General features: G+C 34.8%; 1 protein-coding gene across 2 annotated transcripts; it reads left to right on the top strand.

The window, feature by feature from the left end:
- Positions 1–1,997: 1,997 nt before the first annotated feature.
- On the top strand, positions 1,998–24,853 carry LOC136822345 (uncharacterized protein PF3D7_1120000-like). 2 transcript variants are annotated; one of them, XM_067078584.1, is made up of 2 exons: positions 1,998–2,137; positions 23,724–24,853. In XM_067078584.1, exon 2 carries the CDS (start codon positions 23,859–23,861, stop codon positions 24,828–24,830), a length of 972 nt encoding a protein of 323 aa, XP_066934685.1. In that variant the 5' UTR covers positions 1,998–2,137; positions 23,724–23,858; the 3' UTR covers positions 24,831–24,853. The 2 variants fall into 2 exon arrangements, with proteins under 2 accessions (XP_066934685.1, XP_066934686.1); XM_067078585.1 differs by lacking the exon at positions 1,998–2,137 and adding an exon at positions 23,195–23,258.
- The last annotated feature ends 627 nt before the right edge of the window (positions 24,854–25,480 follow it).

A 25,480-nucleotide genomic window follows, 5' to 3' on the forward strand; every position in this document is an offset into this window, starting at 1 on the left:
ACTTGGTTTCTCTTAATTATATTTTAAATATATGAATGTTGTAAATTCATATAAATATTAAACGTCTTATTTGGTATGAAAACATAGTTATAAAATATACTTAGGATGGAAATATTTGCTAGTAAACTGGTCCTGGTTTTAAACTGAAGCGTGTCCACGCGAAGCTCGTAAAGTTTTTTTGAGCGATATAAACATAACAGACAAATCTTATTTTGTACTATTTTGTTTGACTGGACATGCTGAATCAATTTAACATTTAACATGGCCCGAACATGGCCCGAATGACTCGGGTCATGTTCGGGCCAAAATAATTGATAGGGTCTCTCGGCCCGAACATGGCCCGAAGAGGCCCGAGAATTCTCGGGCGATGTCGAGGGTCGTGTCTTTCTTATGGTGGTGGTTCGAATCCCACTCGGTGCGAAAATTAGACTGGTCGAAATTGATGGACAAATGATTGACAGGACTGGCCGACGCACCGGACTTAAGGAACACCGGACACGCGAAAATCCGGTGTATTAAAAGAGAGTTTTTTTCACCACCGGACAATTTCTACACCGGACTTAACTTAAGGAAGTCGGATGTCCGGTGTCGGAGAAGGATATTTTTTCCCACCGGACAATCAAAACACCGGACATGACCAGTCCGGTGCGTCCGGTGTTTCTTAATTTTTTGTTTCATAAATGTCCGGCGTCCAAAATTCCCTGTATGCAACACCGGACTAACTGACACCGGACTTATTGCGTCCTGTGTAGCGAAAGGATACTTTTTGCCACCGGATAAATACAGTGTAGCTCTAAAGCTCTAAAACAGCATCTAATAACATGAAAACCAGAATATGATTCTTCAATGGGAATCAAAACTATAAAGTGCACTTAAAAACATCAATTTGTTAGATATAACAAAATATATAACGGCACTGTCATCATTGACAATAAAACAAACAATATTCTGTCAAGAGCCTTGTAAACATTCCAACAACTTCCATCGAAATGATCTATCACAGCTCAGTCTACCATTTTAGCGCGGTCCGAGGATTGAGCCGAGAACTCTCGCAGAGCACCCGAGCTCCCGCGCGGCGCGCACCGCGGGGATGAAAAACTTCAATCTGTCAATCATTTTCTCAAGCGAAGAGTAGGCGAAGCGATTCTAGCTTTACGATAGTGCCGCGGATCATCAATGGATAGTATTCAATTATCATTATCCCTTTATTTTCATTACTAGAACTTTTGCAAAAAAAAGGAAAAATAGAAAAGTTGTATTTTTTACTGCTCCATTCACATACTGAATTTGAAAGATCTTCTATGTGGCATTTTTTTGCAAACTTTAAAAAACTGATTTTTGTCCTGCCTTTGCGGGATTTTGGCCCAAGTGCTTGAGTGCAGCATAGGGTACAAAGTCCAAATATGCGTTTCCCGTAATTTTTGTATGAAGAGTTAGGTCTACACTGAAATACACCGGACAGTCCGGTGCGTCGGCAGGAGCCTTGATTGACAGGTATTAAAACTCAGTCAGAAATTAGAAACTAAGTCTCAGAAACTCAGAAACTCAGACAGTCAGCAGAACCAGAAGAGAGAAAGACAGGATCAGAGATAAGAAAATAAAATAAAAACATGAAGGTAACTTTGGGCGATCCGATGTAACTCTTTCCCTTACCTATCTATCTATTTGTTAAGTACTATAAGACATGAGCCCATACTCGCCACCTATTATCATTGATCAAAGTGTCTGTGAAGTTAAAATGGAGCTAAAATCACAAAAGTTCTTGAAATTTCTGGAGTTCATGAGTTGTGGAGTGGCCATGTTGTCTTAATTTACCTAAAGTAAAACTCTTCCTTTTATCTTCGGAAAGCGTTTGAAGCTTCTATCAACTTATAGAGATACTTTGTCTGCGCATCGTGACTATTAAGATATGCTCGTAACAATTTTGTCCTAGCAATGTTGGAAGCTTCCAAATCTGATTAATTTACATGTGACGATATAGTACCAAACTATACGCGGACTTAAACAAATTTTTGCTTCGCACATGCTTTTTTTGAAATTACGCGGGAAAGGTATTTCTGGTCATCTTTGAACCTCTTTGAGAATCTTGACTGTCCAACTTCCTAAGATACCAAGATCATTTCAAGCAAAGGATCAAGTAAGTTAAATACAATTACGATGTTATCGACCTATTAAAACCGAGAAAGCAAGATTGAAAAGATTGGTATATAGCTACTATACAGTAGTGTTTACATACTTTTATGGTTTGCTGGTGAAATGAAAGTAAAAACATTCAGCGAAGACCTTTTTTTATACATCTGTTACCCAGGCATAGCCTTCCTGGAAAATTTGATCTGTTGACCAAAAGTTTCAAAAATAAATCTTATTCCTAGAAATGAAGATCTGTTTCTCCTCAAAACGTAAATTTTTAATCTCAAAAGTATCTCCAGCCAGACGGTGTCAATCTAACAACTTCAACCAAAAATCGCAATCGAACCAGTCAACGTAATCAAACGCGATCGAATAATTGCGATTCGATTGTCAAACGTAATCGAATCTCAATCGAACGGCCAATTCCTGGGTAATATTCGATTGTGTTCGATTGCGTTCGAGTAAGGTTAGATTGGTTCGATTAATAGTTGACTATCTTCCATTAATTCGATTGATTGTCAATTACATTTGATTAATATTCAATTTCGTTCGATTACGATAACGTTCGATGAGTTTGATTGCGATTAAATTAAATTGGATCACTCCGTTAGAGCTTTTTAGCGTGGGCGGCCGAGCGCTTAAGTATCGTACGAAAGCGAATAAATCTAAATCAATCGAACGTAATCAAACATAATCGAATACAATCGAACGTAATTGAAGCAATCGAACGGCAAATCCTAGGTAATATTCGATTGCGATTCGATTTTGTTCGACAATCGAATTGCAATTATTCGATTGTATTCAATTGGGCTATTCCACTTTTAAACCATTACAGGGGTATTGACAAACTTTTCCAGGGGGGACTGAGCCTTGATTTTCCAAGGGGCTTTTGGTCATTTTCAGATTTTCCAAGGGGGTTATTTAAGGTTTCCAGGGGGTTCTCTCCTCCTAAACTGGCATCAATAGTCACTTCCGGGCCCTTTTTCACAAAATTTCACTTTCCAGGGGTGTCGACTCCTAATTTCTAGGGATAGTTTGTTATCCAAAATTTCCAGGGGGGTTAGTGAAAAAAGTTTGTCAATACCCCTGTACAATTTTTTTTGGAATAGCCCATTGAGTTCAATTGATTCCGCGTTCGATTCGTTCGATTGACACCGTCTGGGTATCTTCGTTCACTATTTCCATAATTTTCAGAATTAGAATTTTGATCTGTTCTCCCAAGCTTATAAGGAATAGGATATCTGTTTCCCTCTCCAGGAAATTTTCATCTGTTTCCCTTGCCTTTTGTGATTGATATCTGTTTTCCCCCAGAAAGTTCAAAGTCCTGTGTTGCGGATGAGGATACTTTTTCAATCTCAACACCGGACTTGAGTCCGGTGCGTCTGGTCCGGAAACTTTGTCAGGTGTCCAGAAGTTCAAAAAATTAACACAAAGGTTGTGGCTGAGGGATACCTTTTGGCACTGGATAAAAACACCAGACTGTCCGGTGCGCTGACAGGATCTTAATATGCAATATCATCTTTTTGGAAACAGATATCTGTTTTCCAATTTATTATGTCATCTCCTAGAAATATTGATCTGTTTCTCTCTGATGACGTCATCAGCTGGTGCGGGGAAACAGATAGTTTTAAGGAAAAGGTTTATCCTAGGAAATCAGATCTGTTTCCCCATTTTACAAAAAAAGCTCTCTCCTGGAAAAGGAAAACAGTTATTTCGGGGAAATGGGCTTGTGTTAGCTACTTCTGTAGAGGCACCACAAATGATAGACTGTGGAAACAATGAGCAAAGTCCCTGTTGAATTGTTATTTGTAAAAACTACGCCAAAAAAAGTTTGCTTGCGGAACAGCACCCGCTAGAGAAATTGCAGCTGGGGATTTTGGGGGGCGCTGTCAGCCCTCCAAACAGGTCCAGGGCTCAGGGCTGAGCCCTGGTGGGATTCAGTCAGGAGTTTTTGCCCAATTAGGAAAGTATTTTACAATTTTTCCAGATTTCCTAATAAGGAAAGGCCTTCCTAATTAGGAAAGGAAAAGAAGAAGTAGGAGAAGTATACCATCTCATGGGGTATAATATAATATACCTCTAGGAAAAATCTTAGCGCTTATGACAATTGAAATATTCACTGAAAAGACTAGATATTATTAACCAAATGCTTTCAACATACCAATCATTTTTATCAATATGACTTTCCCGCTTCTTATGCCAATATGCCAAAAGTAATTACAGTACTGCCTCACCCCAAATATATTTGTCGTACTGTGCACTATTTCCAGACTGGGCTAGGTACGATCAATAGTCATGTTAATGCTGAAAACTGCAGCATCAAAACTAAAAGTTAAGAAAATATTTAGCACATACATTTACTAATTATGCGTCATGATCCTGGTATGGGCAGGTCTAAAACACCTAGGTACTACCTACTCCTTGATAACACTGACTCCCCACTAACTACCTAATACAAATTACTACCTAATACAAGTATTACTACTGACTACCTACTCTGTTTGGATATTTTACAGACCAAACTCTCCTTCACCTGTACAAAATCTCTTACTAAATTTGAACACACAGTATTTACATAAACTACTTTCAATATGCTGTTAAAAGAATTATTTTTAGTATATATTTACATTACAATGTTTGCCTTCAACTCATATATAAAGTACAATATTATTTGCAAATCTGACTTGCGATTCAAAAAAGTGCTTTATACCATCGGTAGAGCGATATATCAGTCAATAATAGAGACTAGTTTATTTTCCGATACTCGGAGTTTTGTGCCGTTTCAGGCAGTCTTCAGTCAGATTTTAAAAAATTACAAAAACGACATTCGCAATGTCAATCTTCAATTATACAGTATGGTGTCTTCATTTGTCAAAATTGACGTCATTTCAGTCTTTGCTGTCAAACAAGGCGAGGGTGTGCTTGTTAAATAAAGTACAATATTAAATAAAAAGGACATCTTCCTATTTTTTTTTACTTTTTGTGGAAAATCATCCTGAAATATTCTATTCTTACCATATTTTTAATTTTTTGGCCAATTTCATCACAAATATTCTTATAAAGTATATTCTTATAAAAAAACATGTAATTTTCTTTGAGCCCTTATAAATTAAACCGTTTCTTCGCTTATCGTTTCATCCCCAGGAAAAACAAAATTCTAGGTGTCCATTGCTTGGTTATCCAAATCATTCCTTGGAAAAAAAAACTCAAATCAAACAAAATCAAAATTTCGGAAATACAAAAAAAACCCTGGAAATGTTCATCCACCCTTGAGTATGGATATAAAATGGAATGGCCCAATGCAGTCTACATAGTTCATATTTTTAGACATGTCAATATTTTTGTTCAAAAGGAACATTGTTCATCAGTGAAATTCCAAGTAATGAGAGAGGAGAGAAGAGAAGTCAACCCTCCAAATCATCCAGAATGGGCCCTATCCCTGAATAGACCCTGCTAACTCTGCGCTCGCGACACGACAGAGTTTTTGGTGTACATACCACGATACTCAAACTACACAGAAGGACATATACATCTTCGCAGGTGTTGAACCTATGAGTATTGTCACCACATCACATGCAATGTCTAGCATATTCTGGTATCAGAGTAATGGTACCTAGTTCTACTCACAAGGCATATTTCGACCCGGGTCGAAAGGTAAATTCACTTGCCAAGTGAATCATAGCACCAATTGAGAATTGCACCCCAACCTCCTATACAGAATTCAAGGTTGAGTTGGCTTGAGGAAGAGGATGATATGTAGCCTACGGAATATTTATACGCCTATTATCCACACAAATTAATGTGTTTACAGGGGTGAGCGTCTGCAAATTCCCAAAAAATATGAGATTTAACTTCTATATCTACAATGTAAAACTGTTGATAAAATAAGATGAATGTTTGTATTTGTGTAAGAGAAATCTTTTTTCTCTTCAAAGAAGTGCTTCTCAAACAATGAAGTTTGTAAACTTTAAAGAAAGACAGAAAATATTTAAAAAGTTAAACAAGAGATGAGAAAAGGCTAAGAAAAGTCAGGAAATTTAATGAAGTCATATGTACTGAAGAAAAAACAAACTGGTGATAACCATGGCAATCTGTAATTCAAAAAACTCAATGTAGACTGTGGAAGAAAAATAAAAAAACTAAAAAAACAACAAAAATAACAACAAAAAATACAAAAATAACAAGACTAATAAAATAACAATATTACAGAAAATAAATGACAAAAATAATGCAAAAGACACAAAAGGAACCGATAAGCTGAAGACCAAAGTCTTCAAATTACCTTAAGTAAGAATCTCCTCCCCTGCCACTCTAAAGTCATCCCATCTGTATAAAAAGACCAGGAATGAAGGGTCATTATATGCAAGAAGGCTAGACCGAAATGAAAATGCATGATTAAAACAAAAACATGACAAACAATTCCAAGTGGAAATTATATAATCAATGGCATATTGGAAAAATACTTACAAGACGGTTAAAAATTTTGCTTTTAGGGCTCAAGCCATAACCTGGATGCTTCAAAATAATGTTTAATGCTTTGAATGGTTTGGTTTAGAAAAATTAGATTACAGTTACTGTAATTTTTCTCAATTTTTTTCAAGGTTTATTTTAAAGAGAATGTTTTTGTTTTTCAAGGTGGGAGGATGGTTAATTTTCAAATTTTTCAAGGTTCTTTATACATTGCTCTTTTCTTTAGAGTTTTTTCAAAGAAGGAAATTTTGAGTATTAAGGAAGGAATGACAAGGGTTTTTGAGGTTTTTCAAATGCATAATTTTATTATGGGTACCTAAAAAGCATTCTCATTTTCTCTCATACATAATTATGTCATACATTTCAAATTATGCAAAATAAGATTGAACCTTCAGGGTTGTATGGAGACTTATTGGAATTAGATTAATTTTGCACCATAACCAATCATAACATTTTACTTTGGTAGCAAATCAGCTTGATCGATAGGATAAAGCTTTTCATTTCTCGTGGGTTTGAACGTTAGAAGAATCTAGGCCATGTTGCTTTGTTTAAGTGTTTTTGGGCATCAGTCAAATTCTTTGTGTCGCCATTATGGAAAATATTTATACCTCCTGTTGCTATGTTGCCGTTTTTTTTGTAAAAAGAAACCAGCACTTTTTATTATTTAAATGTAGAGAGTGATAACGTTTTATCAATCAACTCTCTTCCCTTGTATTATCAATTTGAAAGATGATCTCTTTTTTCTGAAAGCATCCTTTTGCAATACATCAAAATGCACACAATAATACCTAGAGAGTGGCTAAGTACTTTTGAGAGAAGCTTCTATCTATGTTTATAAATACTTGGATTATATCAATTGAAGTGTTTTTCTATATTATACAGTATTACTTTTTTTTTAAATCTATTTTGGTTTATTTCTATGCTAAAGTTTTTAAGCTCCTGATACTGTTGAATAAGTGTTGGTTGGTTCATACCCAAAGTTATTTATTTTATTACTGTAGTGAAAAATTATTTTCTTTCTACAATGGTGGTCAGAATATGCTTGCATTTCTGGGTATTTCAGTGTATTGCAGAATTTAAAGTTTGGGCGAGAATAACATTTTGAGACTTTCTACTTTATCTAATCGGATATTTCGATTTAGGTGGGGTATAATGGCTTCCAGGCTATATTCTCAGACGAGTCGAACCATTCACAAGCTTTTATTCTCAGATCCTAAGCTCCTGCTAAATCTTTAAATGTCTCCAGTTAAAACTCTACATTACAACCCTAAGTTACACTTATAGACTTCTTGTGGTTTTTTTAATTTTCCTGGGAATTTCCCTTTGTGCACAATATCATGGCCATAGTTGTAATCAACTTTGTATTGCATTGTATTGTATTGTGTTGGTTTTTAATGACTACTAATGGTTGTCAACATTAGAAATAGCCAGATAAAATGGAAATATCGACCAAAATCTTTAATGAGTGTAAATAAAGTCCATCAAATATTCTTTTGCAAACTGACTTTTGTGATTTAAAAGTTTAGGTAATAAAACAAATTAGAAATTTCAACCTCATTATTCAATTCTCACGAGCAGGGAGAACAATAAATTGTAAAAAACAGACCTTACAGAAATGTGATTTTCTACTATAACGTTTGTTTTTATAATTCGATACGGTCTTAAGCTTTCATTTGCAGTGAAGATGATTATGTTTGTCGCCTAGAGCAAGCAGATGAAGAAGTAAACTACCAAATTTACATTGTACAGTTATTTGAGTTCATTGTAATCTGATATATCCTTCCTTTATAGAGCCTAATAAATAAACAAAGAAAAGTCGTTATTTTTGACCCGTGCCAAAATACACGTTTTCTTTACAAGAACATTAACTATATAAGAACATAAGGTTTCGATGGCTAAAATGTTAAGAACAAGTTTAAGGCTCTGTGGACTCAAAATACCCTTAGGAAAATGGTAAAAAATATTCACAAAATGGTCAAATTAATAACATGTTAAGAACATTTTTAGGCTTAAAACTCAAAAAGTTAAGTACATCTTCAAAACTTTTGGATTTTCTTATAAAAAATGTGTAATGACCATAAAAACAAAGCTGTTTTCTTTAAGATTTTCTAATTTAAATGATAAGCTCTCAAGTCGAGAGTGTACTTGACAATATTTATTACAATCTGATTTGAGGTAAATATAATTCAATGAAAAATGGTGTCTAGTGCAATAGTTTGTTTAGGGGGTTTATCGCATTGAAATTTCATTTAATTACGAAAAGTAAAAGATTTTTCTTAAATCGCCGGCTACTCAAAATAATGCAAAAATGTCAAGAATCGGTTTTGCAATAGTTTAGTCAATCTACCTATTTTGGGGAAAATATTCTAAGGCAGATGCAATGGTTTTATCATGGTTTTATCAAGTTCTGTATCGTAAGTTTTTTCCAGTAAAATAAAGCCCAATTATATGTCATATGTTTCACCTTTAAAGCCACTTTTTTTTAGATTGTGCGCGATATTTGTGTTATTTTATTTTTTTCAAATAATGCACTAAATTACCTAAAATTTGATTTTGTTTCTTGCTAATTTTTAAATGACTGATGACAGTAAATTCTTACTTTAATCGTAGAAATTTTAGTGAGACTAATTTTAGCGTATATTAGCGAGTCAGGAAAATCTTGATTTTTGGACCTACCCCGGTGGGGTGGAGGTCCTATAAATTAACCCGTGTTCGTTAGTTAGTTAGTTCGTTAGTTGCCAACTTTTCTCGAGATTGGCTCATTCAATTTTTCTGATTTTTTGCACAAAGGTGCATTACTATGAACCCTCAAATGTGACGGAGCCCGATTTTCGAAAAAAAAATTTTTCCGGCCGGTAGAACCGGAAATGTCCCGAAAAAAGTGGTTTTTTAAGATTTTCTCGAGATTTTATCTTTATTTTTTTGCGATTTTTTGCACATAGATGCACATTAGTACTGCCGAAAAGGTGTCGAAAACCGTTAGCCGAAAAAAATAAATTTTTCCGGTCTGTAGAACCGGAAATGTGCCGGAAATCGTCGTTTTTTCACATTTCCGTCACATTTTTTCAACTTATTTAATTGTTTCTTTACAGAAAAATGTTCTTTATGATGATGCCCAATACTTAGCATCGTTTGATTTCCAAAAAAATCATTCTTTGAATCCGGAACTCCTTAAAAATCGCCGGAACAGCCGAAAACCGGCGTAACGTTTTTTTAAAAACGGTTTTCCTTCCTTTTTTCAACTTATACTCGACAGATTTTCATGATTTTTTGCATAATGATGTAAAATGGCAATGCCCAAAATGTGACAGAGCCCAATTTTCGAAAAAGAAATTTTTCCGGCCGCTAGAACCGGAAATGTCCCGAAAAAAGCGGTTTTTTGAGATTTTCTCGAGATGAATGATTGATTAAAGTGTCGATATTATTTTTCTTTCACCGTTAAACATCGATGCGTTTCTTAATTGCTTTCTCCGTTCCAATAGATATATAAATCGAAATTTAAAATTATACATTACTTCCATTAATTTCTAATTATTCGTTTTATAAATAGGTAGGTCCATTAAAGTATTACTTGTTTTTTGATTTATTTTAGCGAATCACGATTTCAAAATATTTCGCGTGGATAAATTTTAGCGAATACTTGTATTACATTATTGACTGAATTCGTTTTTTAGCATTTCTTTGCACTGAAACCCCTCATATCTGCTCATATTGATAAATATGTATCAAGGCAATATAACCAGAAATTTCGCGCGGATAAACTTTAGCGACCTGCCGATTCGGCGTGTTTTAGCGAAATTTATTTCAGCTAAAATAGGGAAAAGTCGCTAAAACGCTAAAATTAGTCTAGCTAAAATTTCTAAGATTAAAGTAATAATAAATTTATCTTTCAACGCTTGAAAACTGACATGTTCGGTATGATTATGTTTAAGTGATGTCTTAAATAAACTGGTGAATAATTTAAACCTACGATGAGATGCCCAGGAGCATTATGCATATAACCCATAGATTTTTATACAAGTCCATTTTCATATGGGCGGCATGAAACTTAAAGTTCTGAAGCAATAAATCAAAATCTCTTTCTTTTAATTTTAACCCATACATTTATAAATCTCAAAGGGCTAGATGGCTTGCTTTAAGCCATCACATGCAAAAAAAATGAATATCGGAAGAAATACTGTTTCTATTGTTTTCGAAAACCCGCAAAGTTTTTGATTTCGCTGAAATTCTATTGTAATGTCACATGACTTCGGTAGGATTTCCTACGTAACTACGGCACACTTTTCAGCAAAAGTTTGACATCACGGGCTTTATAAAACCCCTTATAACTCGATAACTAAACCTATAAAGAGTATTGGTGTGCTTTATTAGGGGTATATCATTGCTTTCCATTTGATCTCAGTTTAATTTACTAACGAAAGAAATCAATCAATTTCCTGCTTCAAGTTTATAACTATTAAAATGTTTCTCTATTTTCTTATAATCAGACTTAATTTGTCTGTGAACCTACATCTTTTAATTAAAATGTAAACTATGAAGTCAGATTATTGTTATAGAATATTTATAGAATTCATTTTTCTTACTTGATGGAGCTTAATTAGCGAGTTTATGTATTCGAGATAAATTGAATGAGACGGTATAAAGCAAAGTTGACATGTTGACGGAAATCACCGTCCACCTTGCTCGACGACAGTAAAAACACCAAAATACCGTCGTCTGTTTAGGTGAGCGAAGGAGATATAGAACCGTACATCAACTATCGACTTTGTTTTACCTCGACTTCACATACTCTTAGGTTCCAAATAAACGGGCCCCCCCGCTTGTTAATTTTTCGAAAATTTTCCAACCCCCCCCGGACCTTATTAGGACCCCCCCGTTTATTAATCTCTAAGAATATTTTCAGCTGTCAAAGAGAAGGCCCCTTATTTTGCTCTAAATAGCCTGATTTTAGCCTATTTTTACCTTATTTTTGGGTTTCAGAAGTACAATTTCCAACCCCCCCGGCAATTAGGTCCCCCCCGTTTATTAAAATCTAGAAAATTTTCCAACCCCCCCGTTTATTCGAACCCCCCCGTTTATTTGGAACCTAAGAGTACCACCGTCGCCCTCGATATCATCCGATACATAAACTCGGTGTTGATTGGTATTTGACGGTATTTGTGTATCAAATGGATCTGTCTATTGGCCTTTCTAGACACGTCGAAACACTGTGCACATTATATCGAGTATTTAGTTAGTTTTTTTCATAATATGGACACTTCTAGATTGGATTTTATTGAACAAAAAAATGTTTTTTGCTATTTTGAATTTTGGGTTACTGAATTCGAGTCATTTGAGCAGAGTGCACATTGGACTACTTTATAACCTTTGAATCAGTGATCAAATTTAAAGTCTGTTCACGATAAGTGTGCACTCTTTTTTCTTTTAGCTATAACTTTTGAAGGAATTCTTCGTTCTTTATAAATTTGGTATCGTTGGAGAGATATTTGTGAGTGGAACAATTTGAAGTAAAAAAGTCTTCAAAAAAATTCTAAAAACGAAGATGAAAATGAAGAAGAAAAAAATGAAGATCTTGTAGAGAAGTGCTATAATTTTCATTTTCACTGGAGAGATTCTTTTATCTTAGGAGGTCATCACTGTGAAGAAATTTCACTAAAGTATTTATTCAATATAAAGTTATGATACAAAGTTAATGAGTGATTGACCCCAAAAAACAGCAGAAAACAGCGTTTTTAGACGTCAATCAGCTTCTAACTTTGTTTGATATCTTTTGACTTAATGATTATTTTTGAGAATTTTTTTCACAGTGATGACGTTCGATAATGAAGGAGTACACTTCAGTGAAAATAATAACTATTGCACCTTTCTACAAGATCTTCATTTTTTCTTCTTCATTTTCATCTTCGTTTCTAGAATTTTTTTTAAAGACTTTTTTACTTCAAATTCTTCCACTCACAAATATCTCTCCAACGATACCAAATTTATAAAGAACGAAGAATTCCTTCAAAAGTTATAGCTAAAAGAAAAAAGAGTGCACACTTATCGTGAATAGACTTAGTCTCATGTTTTTTAAAGTTATTAATTGCTTCTCCAGCGACTTGTTGTAAGACAGGGTTTGTCTGGCTGATTGTCCATGCTTGTGCAACAATTTAAACGAGATTTGTTTTGGCTTTACGTATTTTGGGGTTATGAATGTTTTGACCACTTGAATTTTCAGCCACCATAGCCTAAACAAAGGTAGTCACACCTTATTATTAAAAGAACAAAATTCCGAGAAACTCTCCAATAGACCTTTTCACAAATTACTCTCGGGTACCTATTAGCCGTCCCCCCCGCTAATTAATTTTTCGAAAATTTTCCACCCAGGATATTCTTATTCCAACCCCCCCCCCCGCTTATTAATTTTTGGGAAAACGTTTTTGAAAGTTCCCTTTTTTGTCCCAATTCTGCCATATTAGCCTCCTTTTCAAAAATTTTCCACCCAGGACATTTTTATTCCAACCCCCCCCCCCTGCTTATTAAGTTTTGAGATTTTTTCCAACCCCCTCCGGCTATTAGGTACCCGAGAGTACGTCTCGAACATCACTTATCTCGTATTCAAACAATTACTATGGTGATTATGTCCCTTGAGATATAAGTGGGCTTTTCAGAAAAATTTGAATATTGAATTTTGTAGATTTTTCACTCCCGGACACTATATATCCTCCACCCCTCATGTACGAACATTTTCTGGAAGAGCCTAATTTGGGCTTTCGAAGAATTTTTTTGCAATTGTAATTATTCTGAAACGAAAACTGAGACAACCCAAAAAGCTTATTCTCTTTGTAACTTTCTTCGACCGCCCTGTAAACACTGGTGGATTTTAAAAGACAATAGATCAAGCACGTCGGAAACATGCGAAGGACTGTAGCGCTCGTTAAAAGACAATGAAATTAGAATTAAAAATTTTCTTCCACTCTGATAAGTTCAAAACCGCTTATGGTAAAGTAGTTGAAAAGTAACTTTAGAAATGATATTCATTAGTATCATTAGACATTACAATTTCCTCTTATTGGAATATGATATTAATATATTCAATCGAAAATTGGTTTTACCCCACATTTTCCTGCTATCAAAGAAAACGATGGCGCTATGATATTATCATGGATTTATTTTTGAAATCAATAATTTTCAAAGCTAACCACAAGTTTCCGTTAAATTGCTGGCAAACAATGTTGCGTTTGCCTCTTAGCCTTCACAAGGGTCGAAACTGAGCTACTTATGTACCCTTACAATATTGGTACCGGATTTGTCATTTTATTGGATTTGTCTTTTTAATATGTATGTCGGATGGAAATGGTTATTTAGATGTGTGACATTGGGTCGATGGATGTGTACTAAGTGGCAGTTTTTACACTAGGCTTAGATAGTGGGAGTATTCGAGAATTTTGTTTTGAACTATTTCCATCAATGAATCTTTACTATTTTACGTCGCATATATTTTTTCTTTATATTGATTTGCTATTTTTGGGTTCAGTTGTTAAACTTTTTTTTTGGAAAGGTAGGTTTTGGCTTTCATCAACAGCTCTGTTTTGCTTTCTTCAAAGTTATGAAACGTTTATTCTAGCTTGGCGAGATGCCAAAATGTATACATGAGAGTATAAAGATACTCTTTGATTGAGTATTTTGTATCTTCTATTAAATTACTGTTTTATTCTATTTCTTGAAATAAATATTCATTTTTGTTCTTTTTCCGGCTATCTTAAACTTTAGTTTTCCCAAATTTTGACCCCTCGAGTCGAACCATGGTTGGCCCTCACGTTGTCACTAGACCTCAGTCCCCCCAATATCAAACTTCTATTTACGCCATTGAAATGACAAAAAGTGGAAATCAAGAATCTTTTTTCTTTGACTTTCTCGAAAAACACTGCTTCTCATCAATTTTCAACATCTCGCTCTAAAATCACGTACACAGACCTGTCTGCATTTTGTGTTATCGGAATGTTATCTCTTTATCCAGCCCATGTGGTTTTGGCGAGAAAATCTCGCGTCGGAAAATAAAAGCATTAACATCTTTGTATTTGTTTAATTTCTAGCACTGATGGTAGGTTTTGAAAAACTTTGTAGTTTCATTAGGCTTGAGAAGTCGTCTGATGTTTTGTATCGCTAGAGAAGTCACACAACGCTCTTTCAACATCCATTTAACGTTTCATGGATATGTTTTAGACGTCAGATCACGGACCTTTATATATCCCTGGACCAAGCTATATCCACCATCTTTGATCGAAGTTTTTTTGAATTGGACCTGTAAAGAAGCCATCTTTAATCGTAGAAATTTTAGCGAGAGTAATTTTAGCGTATATTAGCGAGTCAGGAAAATCTTGATTTTTTTTGGATTTATTTTAGTGAATCACGATTTCAAAAAATTTTGCGTGGATAAATTTTAGCGAATACTTGTCTGAGAAAATTTCGCGTGGATTAATTTTAGCGAATCGCCATTTCCAAATAACTTTTTGAGATGTATTTTGGTGAAAGTTCGAGATATAACGGAGGTTCGAGATAAGCGTGTGTTTTTAAGCCTACATTTTCTTACAGAACTCTAGGGACCGACAAAAATAAATATCTTTATTAGTTTTCGCAAAAATCGTAAAAAAAAGAAGAAAAAAACTGGATTTATTTTAGCGAATTGCGTTTTTGAAAAATTTAGCGCGGATAAATTTTAGCGATCTGTCGATTCGGCGTGTTTTAGCGAGATTAATTTTGGCGAAAATAGGGAAAACTCGCTAAAACGCTAAAATTAGTCTCGCTAAAATTTTCTACGATTAAAGCGGCGCTACATCATCAAAAGTTTTCGAGGGAAAGTAGATCTAGCGCTCTCGATGCATTTACACCGCTATTGAGTAGTGCCACCATTAGGGTACCACTTTTCAAAAAACTTCGATCATAGATTTTTTTTTTAAATCTATAGTGTAGGTAACACGAACAAATAGTACAAAACTAAAGTTTCCTAACCTCCCGCAAAAGGACCGCAAGATCATACCGCCAGGAGGAAGGAACCCAAAATAAGCTAACAAAATGATCAATAATGATTAATAAATGGAAAAATAAAAACAAAAAGAGCTAGGAGAGCAGTTAGACTAAATAAAGATTTTGCTTGGCCAGGATTGAGAAACTTGTTCCAGGGTATATAAAGGTCAGTGCGTCAGATAGACGTTGTTTTGACGTTATAAGGTCACGGCATAGTGGTGTAGTGGTTATCGTGCTTGACTTCTGTCCAGTAGGCTCGAGTTCGATACCCACCGTGGCACTAAGATTCACTTGGCAAGTGAATGCTCCTTCGCCCGGGTCAACCCATGCCATTTGAGGGGAATTGGGCACCATAACTCTGATACAAGAGTATGGGTAGATATTCCAGACATTGTGGTGTGCCGAGACACTTAGGAGGTTCTACACCTGCGAGGACATCCGTTCTCCCGTGTAGTTCGAGTGTCGTGGTATACACCGTGGCTCGGCAGCTCGCATCTGCAGGGTTGCAATGTCTGCTTGCGCTGTGATTCCTACTCCACCGTGGGTAGGACCCATTCCGATGCATCGGAGGGTATATCTATTTATCTATAAGGTCACGTGATAATCCAGTGTAGAATCAGAAAATAATTTTCTTCTGGTGGGCGAAATGAAGCAATGGTAGGGTGACTTTGGGTCGGGAGAACTAATAAGGGAGAGATTCACGGTTTAATTTAGACTATGCTATAGTCTAAGACGAATCACTATCTAAGAAAAAAGCCCAAAGCCGAAGAAAATTCGCAAACGGGTTTTTTTGCCGAAAAGAGTTAACAGTCGATAGAGTTGCCAGTCTTAGACTATACGATTTTGGTACAAAATACAAAAACAGCCCAAATCGTACGAATTCGAGTTTCCGTATGCGAGGCCAACTGTGTTCGGTATTCGAAAAAATCAAAACAAAAAAAAAGAGGCGGGAGAGAAACTGAGATAAAAAAAGAGGGATTCCAAGAAATATTATAGTTCTCTTTGGAGACCCTCTTCCTTTTATTCCCTTTATATTTTCTTGGAACTACACTACACTCTTTTCTTAGAAAACAATTTTTATAAACAGTAATTTTTTTAATAAGTTTGTAATTTCTTTGCAACAAGGATATCTATCTAAACCTTCACCTTATAAATTTCTTAAAAAACATCAAATCATGTAAGTTTGTTTGTATGTTGTTTTTTTGCCTGAGGATTATATCCTTATATTTACCCCTTTTATATATTAAAGTCCATGTAAATAAAAAGCTATTATATTCTCCCGACCACCATTTGCCCAAAGACAAAGGATATGTATACAAATCATTGACAGTTTTATAAATACTTGCAATTTCGAATTTGTGACTTTCCTGTTATGTTTGATAAACAAATTTACAGTAGTGGATGAAAAATCTTATGATAAATTTGCAGGGAAAAAGGAAAAAAGCTCCAGCTTGTGAAGCTTTGCAGTATGTTGATCTTACTTTAATTTGAGCTTGAATTTCTTTCTACCCAAAATGAGACGTTAAAAATGAGGATGAAATAGGAGAAAAGTTAAGAAATCCCCAGAAATTAGCTTAAAATGGAAAAGTACCAATTAGTAAAAACCTTGAGGCAGATTTAAATGACATTAAATTTCTTATTTACAAAAACTGATAAATAGGTAATTCAATCATGATAAACAAATGATTCTAAACTGTCTTCCGACAATACTGTACACGTTTTTTTTTATAAGGAACACGTTTATAAGGAACTCGAGGCTGAAAATGGTTCAAAAAATAAGGAATTGTTAAGGAACTGCTCAGGCTGAGAATAAGTGGATTTGAAAATAATGTACCTTATTGGGACTAATTTGACCAAATTTTTCAAGGGGCAAAAAGTTCAAAATTTCCTATGTAGTAAGGAACTCGATAAGGAACTTTGAGACTGAAATTCTCTGTAAAAATAAGGAACTCCAGGCTCAAAGCAAAGTTAAGGTTCCTTATAAAAAAAACAACGTGTATTACAGTCTCGACTAATTCCAGAAGGCTGATGTAAATTTTTCCAAGTCATAATCTCAAATTATATCAGGACGTCAAGTGAAATAAACGTTGGTAAAATATTCCAAGTCATAATCTCAAATTGTACCAGGACGTCAAGTGAAATATTCCAAGTCATAATCTCAAATTGTACCAGAACGTCAAGTGAAATATTCCAAGTTATAATCCCATATTAAACTAGGACGTGAAGTGAAATATTGCAAGTCATAATCTCAAATTGTACCAGGACGTCAAGTGAAATATTCCAAGTTATAATCCCAAATTAAACCGCAACGTGAAGTGAAATATTCCAAGAAATAATCTCAAATTGTACAGGACGTCAAGCGAAATATTCCAAGTCATAATCTCAAATTGTACCAGAACGTCAAGTGAAATATTCCAAGTTATAATCCCAATTTAAACCAGGACGTGAAGTGAAATATTGCAAGTCATAATCTCAAATTGTACCAGAACGTCAAGTGAAATATTCCAAGTTATAATCCCAAATTAAACCGCAACGTGAAGTGAAATATTCCAAGAAATAATCTCAAATTGTACCAGAACGTCAAGTGAAATATTCCAAGTTATAATCCCAAATTAAACCACGAAGTGAAGTGAAATATTCCAAGTTATAATCTCAAATTGTACCAGGACCTCAAGTGAAATATTCCAAGTCATAATCTCAAATTGTACCAGAACGTCATGAAGTGAAATATTGCAAGTTATAATCCCAAATTAAACCAGGACGTGAAGTGAAATATTGCAATTTATAATCTCAAATTATACCAGGACGTCGTGAAATATTGCAAGTCTTAATCTCAATAATAAACCAGGATGCTGTGCCAAATATTTCATTTCTGTATTGTGCTCTCTGCAAATTACTGCCATATTTTCCCATGCATCCAATTTCTGAATTTCTGATTCTTACCTAGAAAATTTAGAATAATAATCTGATAATTTTTACAGGTACGACTAGGTAACTGAACTTCTCGACAATTCAAATCAAAATGAGAAAATGTGAAAGTTTTCGAACAAGAAGTATGTTAAAAGCAGTCTTTTAAAGTCCACAATTGACAATAAGTACTTTGTTTGACATTTTTCAAAGTTGTCAAAGAACTGCTAACACAAGATGAAAATAACCTTTTAAGAGTGGAGATATGAGGGTATTCACATATCTAATGAAACACTGCCTGTGATTCATAGGATTCATAAGAAATATACAAACTGACTTACCTACTTAGTTTCTCTGTGTCTTTTTGCTGTATGTAGACTGGGTAGACTTGTTGAAAAATCATTTTAAAAAAGCTTCTACAGAAGCATACTTGAGGAATAATTACTCCCTTAAACTAAGTTATCTTGTAGTCTCGATAAAACAAATGAACCAAGAAGAAAAAATCCATAATGAGCTGGATTTTCACAGAAAAACCATAGATCCATCTTATTGTCCTTGTACGTGTCTCTTCCCAGTGACCAGCGTGTTTTTGATTGTTTGAACCAAGCTCGGCCTTTAAACTTAGGCGGTTTTCACCACGGATCGACTAACCAGTCTCACTGGTTAGTCCAAGCAAAACCGCAAAATCTTTTTTATGCCAAAGAGTTATCGTCCGTTTCTTCGAAACTCTCCCGCCGATTTTTTTCCGTATACCGCCATACCGCCATAACGCCATACCGCCATTTTTTCCCGCCTCTACTATCACTGTAACGGACGATAACATCGTCTAGGTTTAATTCTTCCTTACAGCGACTTCTATCTATAAATTAATAGTGGTAGTCTGTATGTGTGTTTGTCTGTGTTTTCTACTTTCGTTTTCGCTTTGTTTGTGTTTTAAAATTATGACTTTTAGTCTCTTGCTCCACAAATTTGTTTTATTGGATTCGCGCCATTTGCAAAAGATCGGATAGAGCTTGGTTTAGACTTTATTAAGCCTTTGTTTTGAAATTTAAGGCCCATCTACATTTAGTAATTTTAACTTCTGCCCAGACTTGCCTTTTTCTCTCTTCTTTTGTTTTAAATGTTTTCGAATGTATTTAACGATCGTATTTATTAATGACATTCGAATTCTTTTCAAAACAAAACAATTTCATTTCATAGAAAAGAATATTTCAAAAGTAAATCAAAACATAAAAAGGTTTGTGGGCAACAACAGCATTCAAAGGGCGATATAAAGAATAAGAAAAAATCAGTTCACTTCTTTTTTCTTATAAAAATATTCAAGCCGTCGTTACCATTGAGTTTAAAGCCCGAAGGGCTAGAGTTCAATCTCTAACCTTTCTCAGGCAAGAAAAAGTGAAGCTTAAAAAATGCGCCGCATTTTTGACGACAGATTGAATCTAGCAATTCCTTTGTTTACGATTGATATTTTTTTCGAAATTTAGAGGTAAATTTTATAGTATTAATCTGTCATTTGTGTAAAAACCAGGCGAGCCGCTCAAGGCCGCGCTACTTTGGTAGGATTTGTTGGCTTCAAATCCTACCAAGGAGATTGACTTCTAGCCCTTCGGGCTTATACTTCATTGGTCGTTACTGCTAAAAAGTGTGTACGTCATTTTCCCGGGGGGGGGGACTAGGGCTTTATGTCTCGGGAGGGGGGCAGTAAACGATCCAAATATGGTTAAAAGATAAGACACCCGGGGAAGGTTAGAGTTAAACGTTGTACAGATTTCTTTTTTTTATTTGATCGCTTTTTTAAGCCAGCTTCAACATCCAAAGGACTTTTAGTGCGTTCAGCTACAGCTTAACCGGCGTGCGACGCCGGGTACCGGCTAGTAATAATATAATCTGTCATTGAATATAATCTGTCATTGAAAATACAGATCATGATTTTGAACTTCATTCAGTGAAAGAGGGGTTCAGACAGCGTGTTAGTTAAGATAAGAAAACTTGATGATTTTAAGAGGCTTGTGTATCACATGACTGTTTCAGCCTTTCAGTGATCATCTGAAAAATATTTAGATAAATAAAAATTGTTCATTGTGTCCGTCTCCCTACCCCTTTTTACCTTTCTTCTTTACATCCCTCTCTCTGCCCTTCTTGCAGTCTTGAGTCTGGTGCTTTCCCTGCGCCCGTGTCTCAGTCTAGCCTTTTGTCAAAGTTTTCCCTGAGTTCCCTGTCCAACTCTTTTTCATGTACCCAAAGGGATTTTCTAAGTTTTTGTATTATGCATGATATTTTGTCATTGTAATGACTTTAATTCATTTTTTGCGATTTTTAGTTTTAAGTGTCCTTGAAATATTCTTAGTGTACTCACGTTATTCAGTTATTGACTTAAAGAAAGAGCTTAATGGTGTATTCCGGTTTTTTGAGTGTAAAAATCCAGGGTGTTTACCATATGTTGAGGAGGAAAAGTCCAGGGCGGTCCGGTTTTCTTAGTGTAAAAATCCAGGATGGTCCGGTTTTTTGTGAGTGTAGATATCCAGGGTGGTTACCATATGCTGAGGAGGTAAAATCCAGAGTAGTCTAAAAAATGAGAATCCAAATCCAGGGGGGTCTTGAAAATTTGAAAAAAAGCAGGGTGTCACCTTTCCGGAAAAAGACCTCCTCAACATAGAGGGTACAAACTTTTTCTGGAATAGCCCAATATCAGAATTTTCTTAGCCATTTTTTATGGGTCTAGAATTGTTCTTGATTCGTTCTAAGGTTTTGACCAAAATTGAGCCTCGTTGTGTTATAATATACCTGTATAGATTGTTCTTATAAAAGATGTATAAATTGAAATTGTTGGGCTAGTTACGCGTCGGTACCCCAAGGGATAAAAATGGATGCTGAGTATGTGCTAAGGGTCGGAAAATCCATGATTTTTAGGAATTTTTTTTTGATTTCCAGAGAAAAAATTGTAAAAAAATTCACTAAAGGGTAGGAAATTTTTCCAAAAATCGAAGAAAGTTTTCAAAAAAGTCTCTCAAAGGTTCACCTTCTCAGTAAAACCAGTCTCTCTAAGGGTCGGTTTTCGGGGGTCCCGTCCGCACATACCCCTCATCCACCAACCCTAGTATCCCCCCGAAGTCGGCACCATATGCTATTGAATATTGTACAACGTTGTTCATAATGTATTAATGAAAAGTCCACTATAAAGATATACAGTAGAGAGTTCAAGAGTTCTTATGAAGAGCAGAGGCGTGAAAAAGGGGATAAAAAGGATTTGAGTTTTAGGGTTTTTCATATATTTTTATCCTTGAACAACGAACGAAAATGAGAAAAAATAAAAAATTATAATTCGATAACCAGCTGTCTGTGTTATTACCAACCCACGCTTTGTTAAGGGTTGGTTTACATCTTGATATCAATTATTATAAGAAGTATGCGTTCGTTTCCAGTCTTTTCGATGATGGGAAAGATATTAAAGAAAATGAAATTTCTGAAAGGTACAGTATCGCAATTTAACAAGTTTCAAGATAGAGAAATGTTTATTCATTAGAGTTCCTCATTATAAGTATCAAAACGAACCCTTCATATCTAAATTCCTCTGTCAGACCATTGACGACATTGCCAACCCATTCCTTGTCAACCCATAGATGATCAAGATCTTTTGATTTTCTATTATCTTTTGGATGAAGTAGTTTGATACACTTCAAGCTGTCCAAAGTCCATTCTATGTTAATATAAATATCATCATTGTTGTTACAAAACTCTTTATGAACTCTACAATTTTTGAATGTTTCATAAAAACTCGATCTTTTATACATATTGGTATACCAGTTTTCGTAACCAGGGCAAAACTCCTCCTCAAAGATCATATGAGAACCGGAAAGAATTGATTCTTCAAGCGGCATTCGGCTATAGTCAGGCTCTTCATCTTTATGGACCTCGTTTTTCTCTGCTGGTTTCAAGACCTCTGCTTTTTGAAACTGTTTTTTCCGAGCATCTTTGTTTTCTTTTTTTAAAACAAAAAGTTCCTCATTTTTTCCTTTTTTCAGTTTTTTGTTTCTCTCCTTCAGTTCTTGGATGCAATCTAACATTTGAGTTTTCTCCATCTTCAAAGTTTTTAGCTCATCTGTAATCTTAGCTTCATTTGCTTTCAAAGTTGTGTTTTCTTGAATGAAATTCTGGTTCTCAGCTTCAACATCCTTTAAATTCTCCTTAAATCTCTTATTTTCCTCGTTGAGGTTTTCATTTTCTAGACGAAATTTCGCGTTTTCAATCTTAGCAGATTTCAACTCTTCTTCGATTTTCTGCTTGTCATCTGAAATTGTTCTCAAGTCGATGCCAAATTGTTTTTCAGCTTTCAAAAAATTGTTTTCAGATTTCAATTTTTCCATTGTATTTTCAAGTTTCAATTTCTCGATTACTGCTTCCAGGGTTTCAGTTTCTTTTTCAAATTTCAGTTTTTCAATTTCTCTGTCTTTCTTCAAACTTTCAAGTTCTTCTTTGAGATTTTGTTGTGTTTTTTCTTCTCCAATAGAAGACAAAGGAGCTTGATGATTTTCATCTCGGCGTAACCCTGCTGCATTATGTTCGTCCATTATTTTTATGTACTTAAAGCTTTCTGTTCTTTTCTGGTTTCGAGTTTGATGTTTATGGAAGAGAAGGCGTTTAAGAAGGTTGAAAATGGAGGATTTGTAGTCATTTCCAAGTTTATAAAGCAATTTTTCTTTAAACTTTATGGGTAAACAAAGAAGCACAGAACGAGGTCGTAATAGGTATTATGTTGCTTTACAAAGACATTCTTATATATCTGATAAAGCTAATTAAAATTCAGAAACAAGAATGTCATAAGAATGTTATAAGAATATGCTTCAAATAAAGTAAAACAGTTTGATTGTGCACAGCAGTATATAGTGATCTTTTTTATTGGAAAGAAATCCTTAACTATGTGTCATGTTTCTTTCGAGCCCCTGGATTTGTCTATCGTAGACTAATACATTTTATTCTAACATTATGGTTAGTCTAGTCGATAGCCATAGTTGGTTATTCTTGTGTTTAAAATGTTTCTTAAATCTCATCTTGTTGCGTTGTCATGAACACTAGCAAGGACATAAAGCTATTACGAAGGTTTAGAATTTCAGACGAGTGTGTACATTACAATAAGCGAACAAGGATTTGAAATCTTGTGTGTTGTTTTGTTTGGTAGAAAAGACTTGTCAGGAATTTTTTTGGATTTTCAGATCTCGAAGAGGACTTCACCTATCATATAAAGCAAGAGCATCCACAAACGACGAAGGATATTTTTGAGACTTTTGAGATTGTACAGAGGGTCTAACAAACGACTGAGGATAATTTTGAAGAGCAGCAAATGAGAAATGGATCAACACAACGCAGCAGGCATTCGCGAAGATGAAAATCACCGGGTTGTTGTCGGAGAAGAAAAGTCTCAACAAAACCTTAAAGAAGAACTTGAAAGTTTGAAGAAGGATCGAGAAATTGAGAAACTAAAATTTGAAGCAGTTATCGAGAAATTAAAACTTCAAAATGAAAAATTGGAAAACAAGGTTGAGATTGGAAACCTCAAATCAGAAAACACTCTTTTGAAAGCTGAGAAACAGTTTGGTATCGATTTGAAAACGATATCAGATGGCAAGCAGAAGGTCGAAGAAGAACTTCGAAATATAAAAGAAGAAAATACCATTTTAAAAGAAGCAAAGTCAAACTTACAAAAAGAACTTGATGTTCTTGAAGAAAAAAATAAAAGTTTGCTGACAGAGAAAACTGACTTTCAAGAATTATACGAAACCTGCAAACACGAAAAGGAAGAAGCTAACAAACAAATTAAAGTGTTAGAAGACCAAGTAGAAGGTCTTAAGGAAACTAACCAGAGACTTCGAGACATCAAAGGATTTCAAAAGAATTTTGCTGATCTTTCTTTAACAAAGAGAACACCGAAGGTTGAGAAATATGATTTTAAACGAATGCCCTATGGTGAATCAGTACTTGCAGGCGTCCATATGATTTTCGAGAAAACAAAATGCAAACATTATGACAGTTGGTATAAAAATCTTTACCAAAGAGTTTGTACCAATGCTGGATTTTTTAAAGACATCCTATTTCTCACCAACAGTGAACACTCGGATACTCTGCACATTAAAATTGACAAACGCGAACAAAGATGGGAAGCTGAAAATCTTAAATGTGTTAAACTTTTACATTCTAGCGATAACACAAAATGTAAAGATTTGGAATATTTAGGTGGTAAAGAATGGTTTGTATCTGGTTTAACAAATTTTCATATAAGTAATTATTATATAACATTTGTAATGAAGGACTCAGGTGAATAGATTTCTAAACGTTAAGCCAAAAAGGCTCAATATTCACAGTATTTACCCTGAGAGAACTAATTTTCGCGATTTTTTGCCGAAACCGCAAAAATTTGAACCCGTGAAAATCTTTACAAGCTCAAAACTGCGAAAAATTAAAGTAAATGCTTTCAAAATTTCAAGATTAAAAAAATCTTTAATCTATATTTTCTAACCAATTTTATTGTTTCAGAAGATGATTGAGTGAAACTTGAACAAAGTCTTTGCTGATATCACTTTGAAAATATTACAAAATTTGGCCCAACCACGAAAATTAATTACTACGAAAAAATTCAAAAAAGTGAAAACTGCGTAAGGTATAATACTTTCAAAACCTGATTTAGCTATCCAAGACCTATCTGTTTTTCCGCGCGGAAGCATTAGCCATCTAAGACCAAGAAAATTTAACAATCAAAGACTAATCAATCATTTTAGCTATCCAAGATCTTCAAATCAATTTGCGTCAAAATTCTCTCCAAATTGGCAGTCATACCAGGAAAGATAGGCACACATGCGTCACTTAGTCTCTGTTCTATTACAAAGTGTGACTTTTATTACAAAGAAAAGTGTTATTACAAAGTCAGCTAGTATAACTGCTAATGGTCTTCCTACTTAGGTCTTTAACGTGTTAA

Source organism: Clytia hemisphaerica, unplaced genomic scaffold (genome assembly GCF_902728285.1).
Source record: "Clytia hemisphaerica strain Z4C2 unplaced genomic scaffold, Clytia hemisphaerica genome assembly, whole genome shotgun sequence".
Taxonomy (NCBI): domain Eukaryota; kingdom Metazoa; phylum Cnidaria; class Hydrozoa; order Leptothecata; family Clytiidae; genus Clytia; species Clytia hemisphaerica.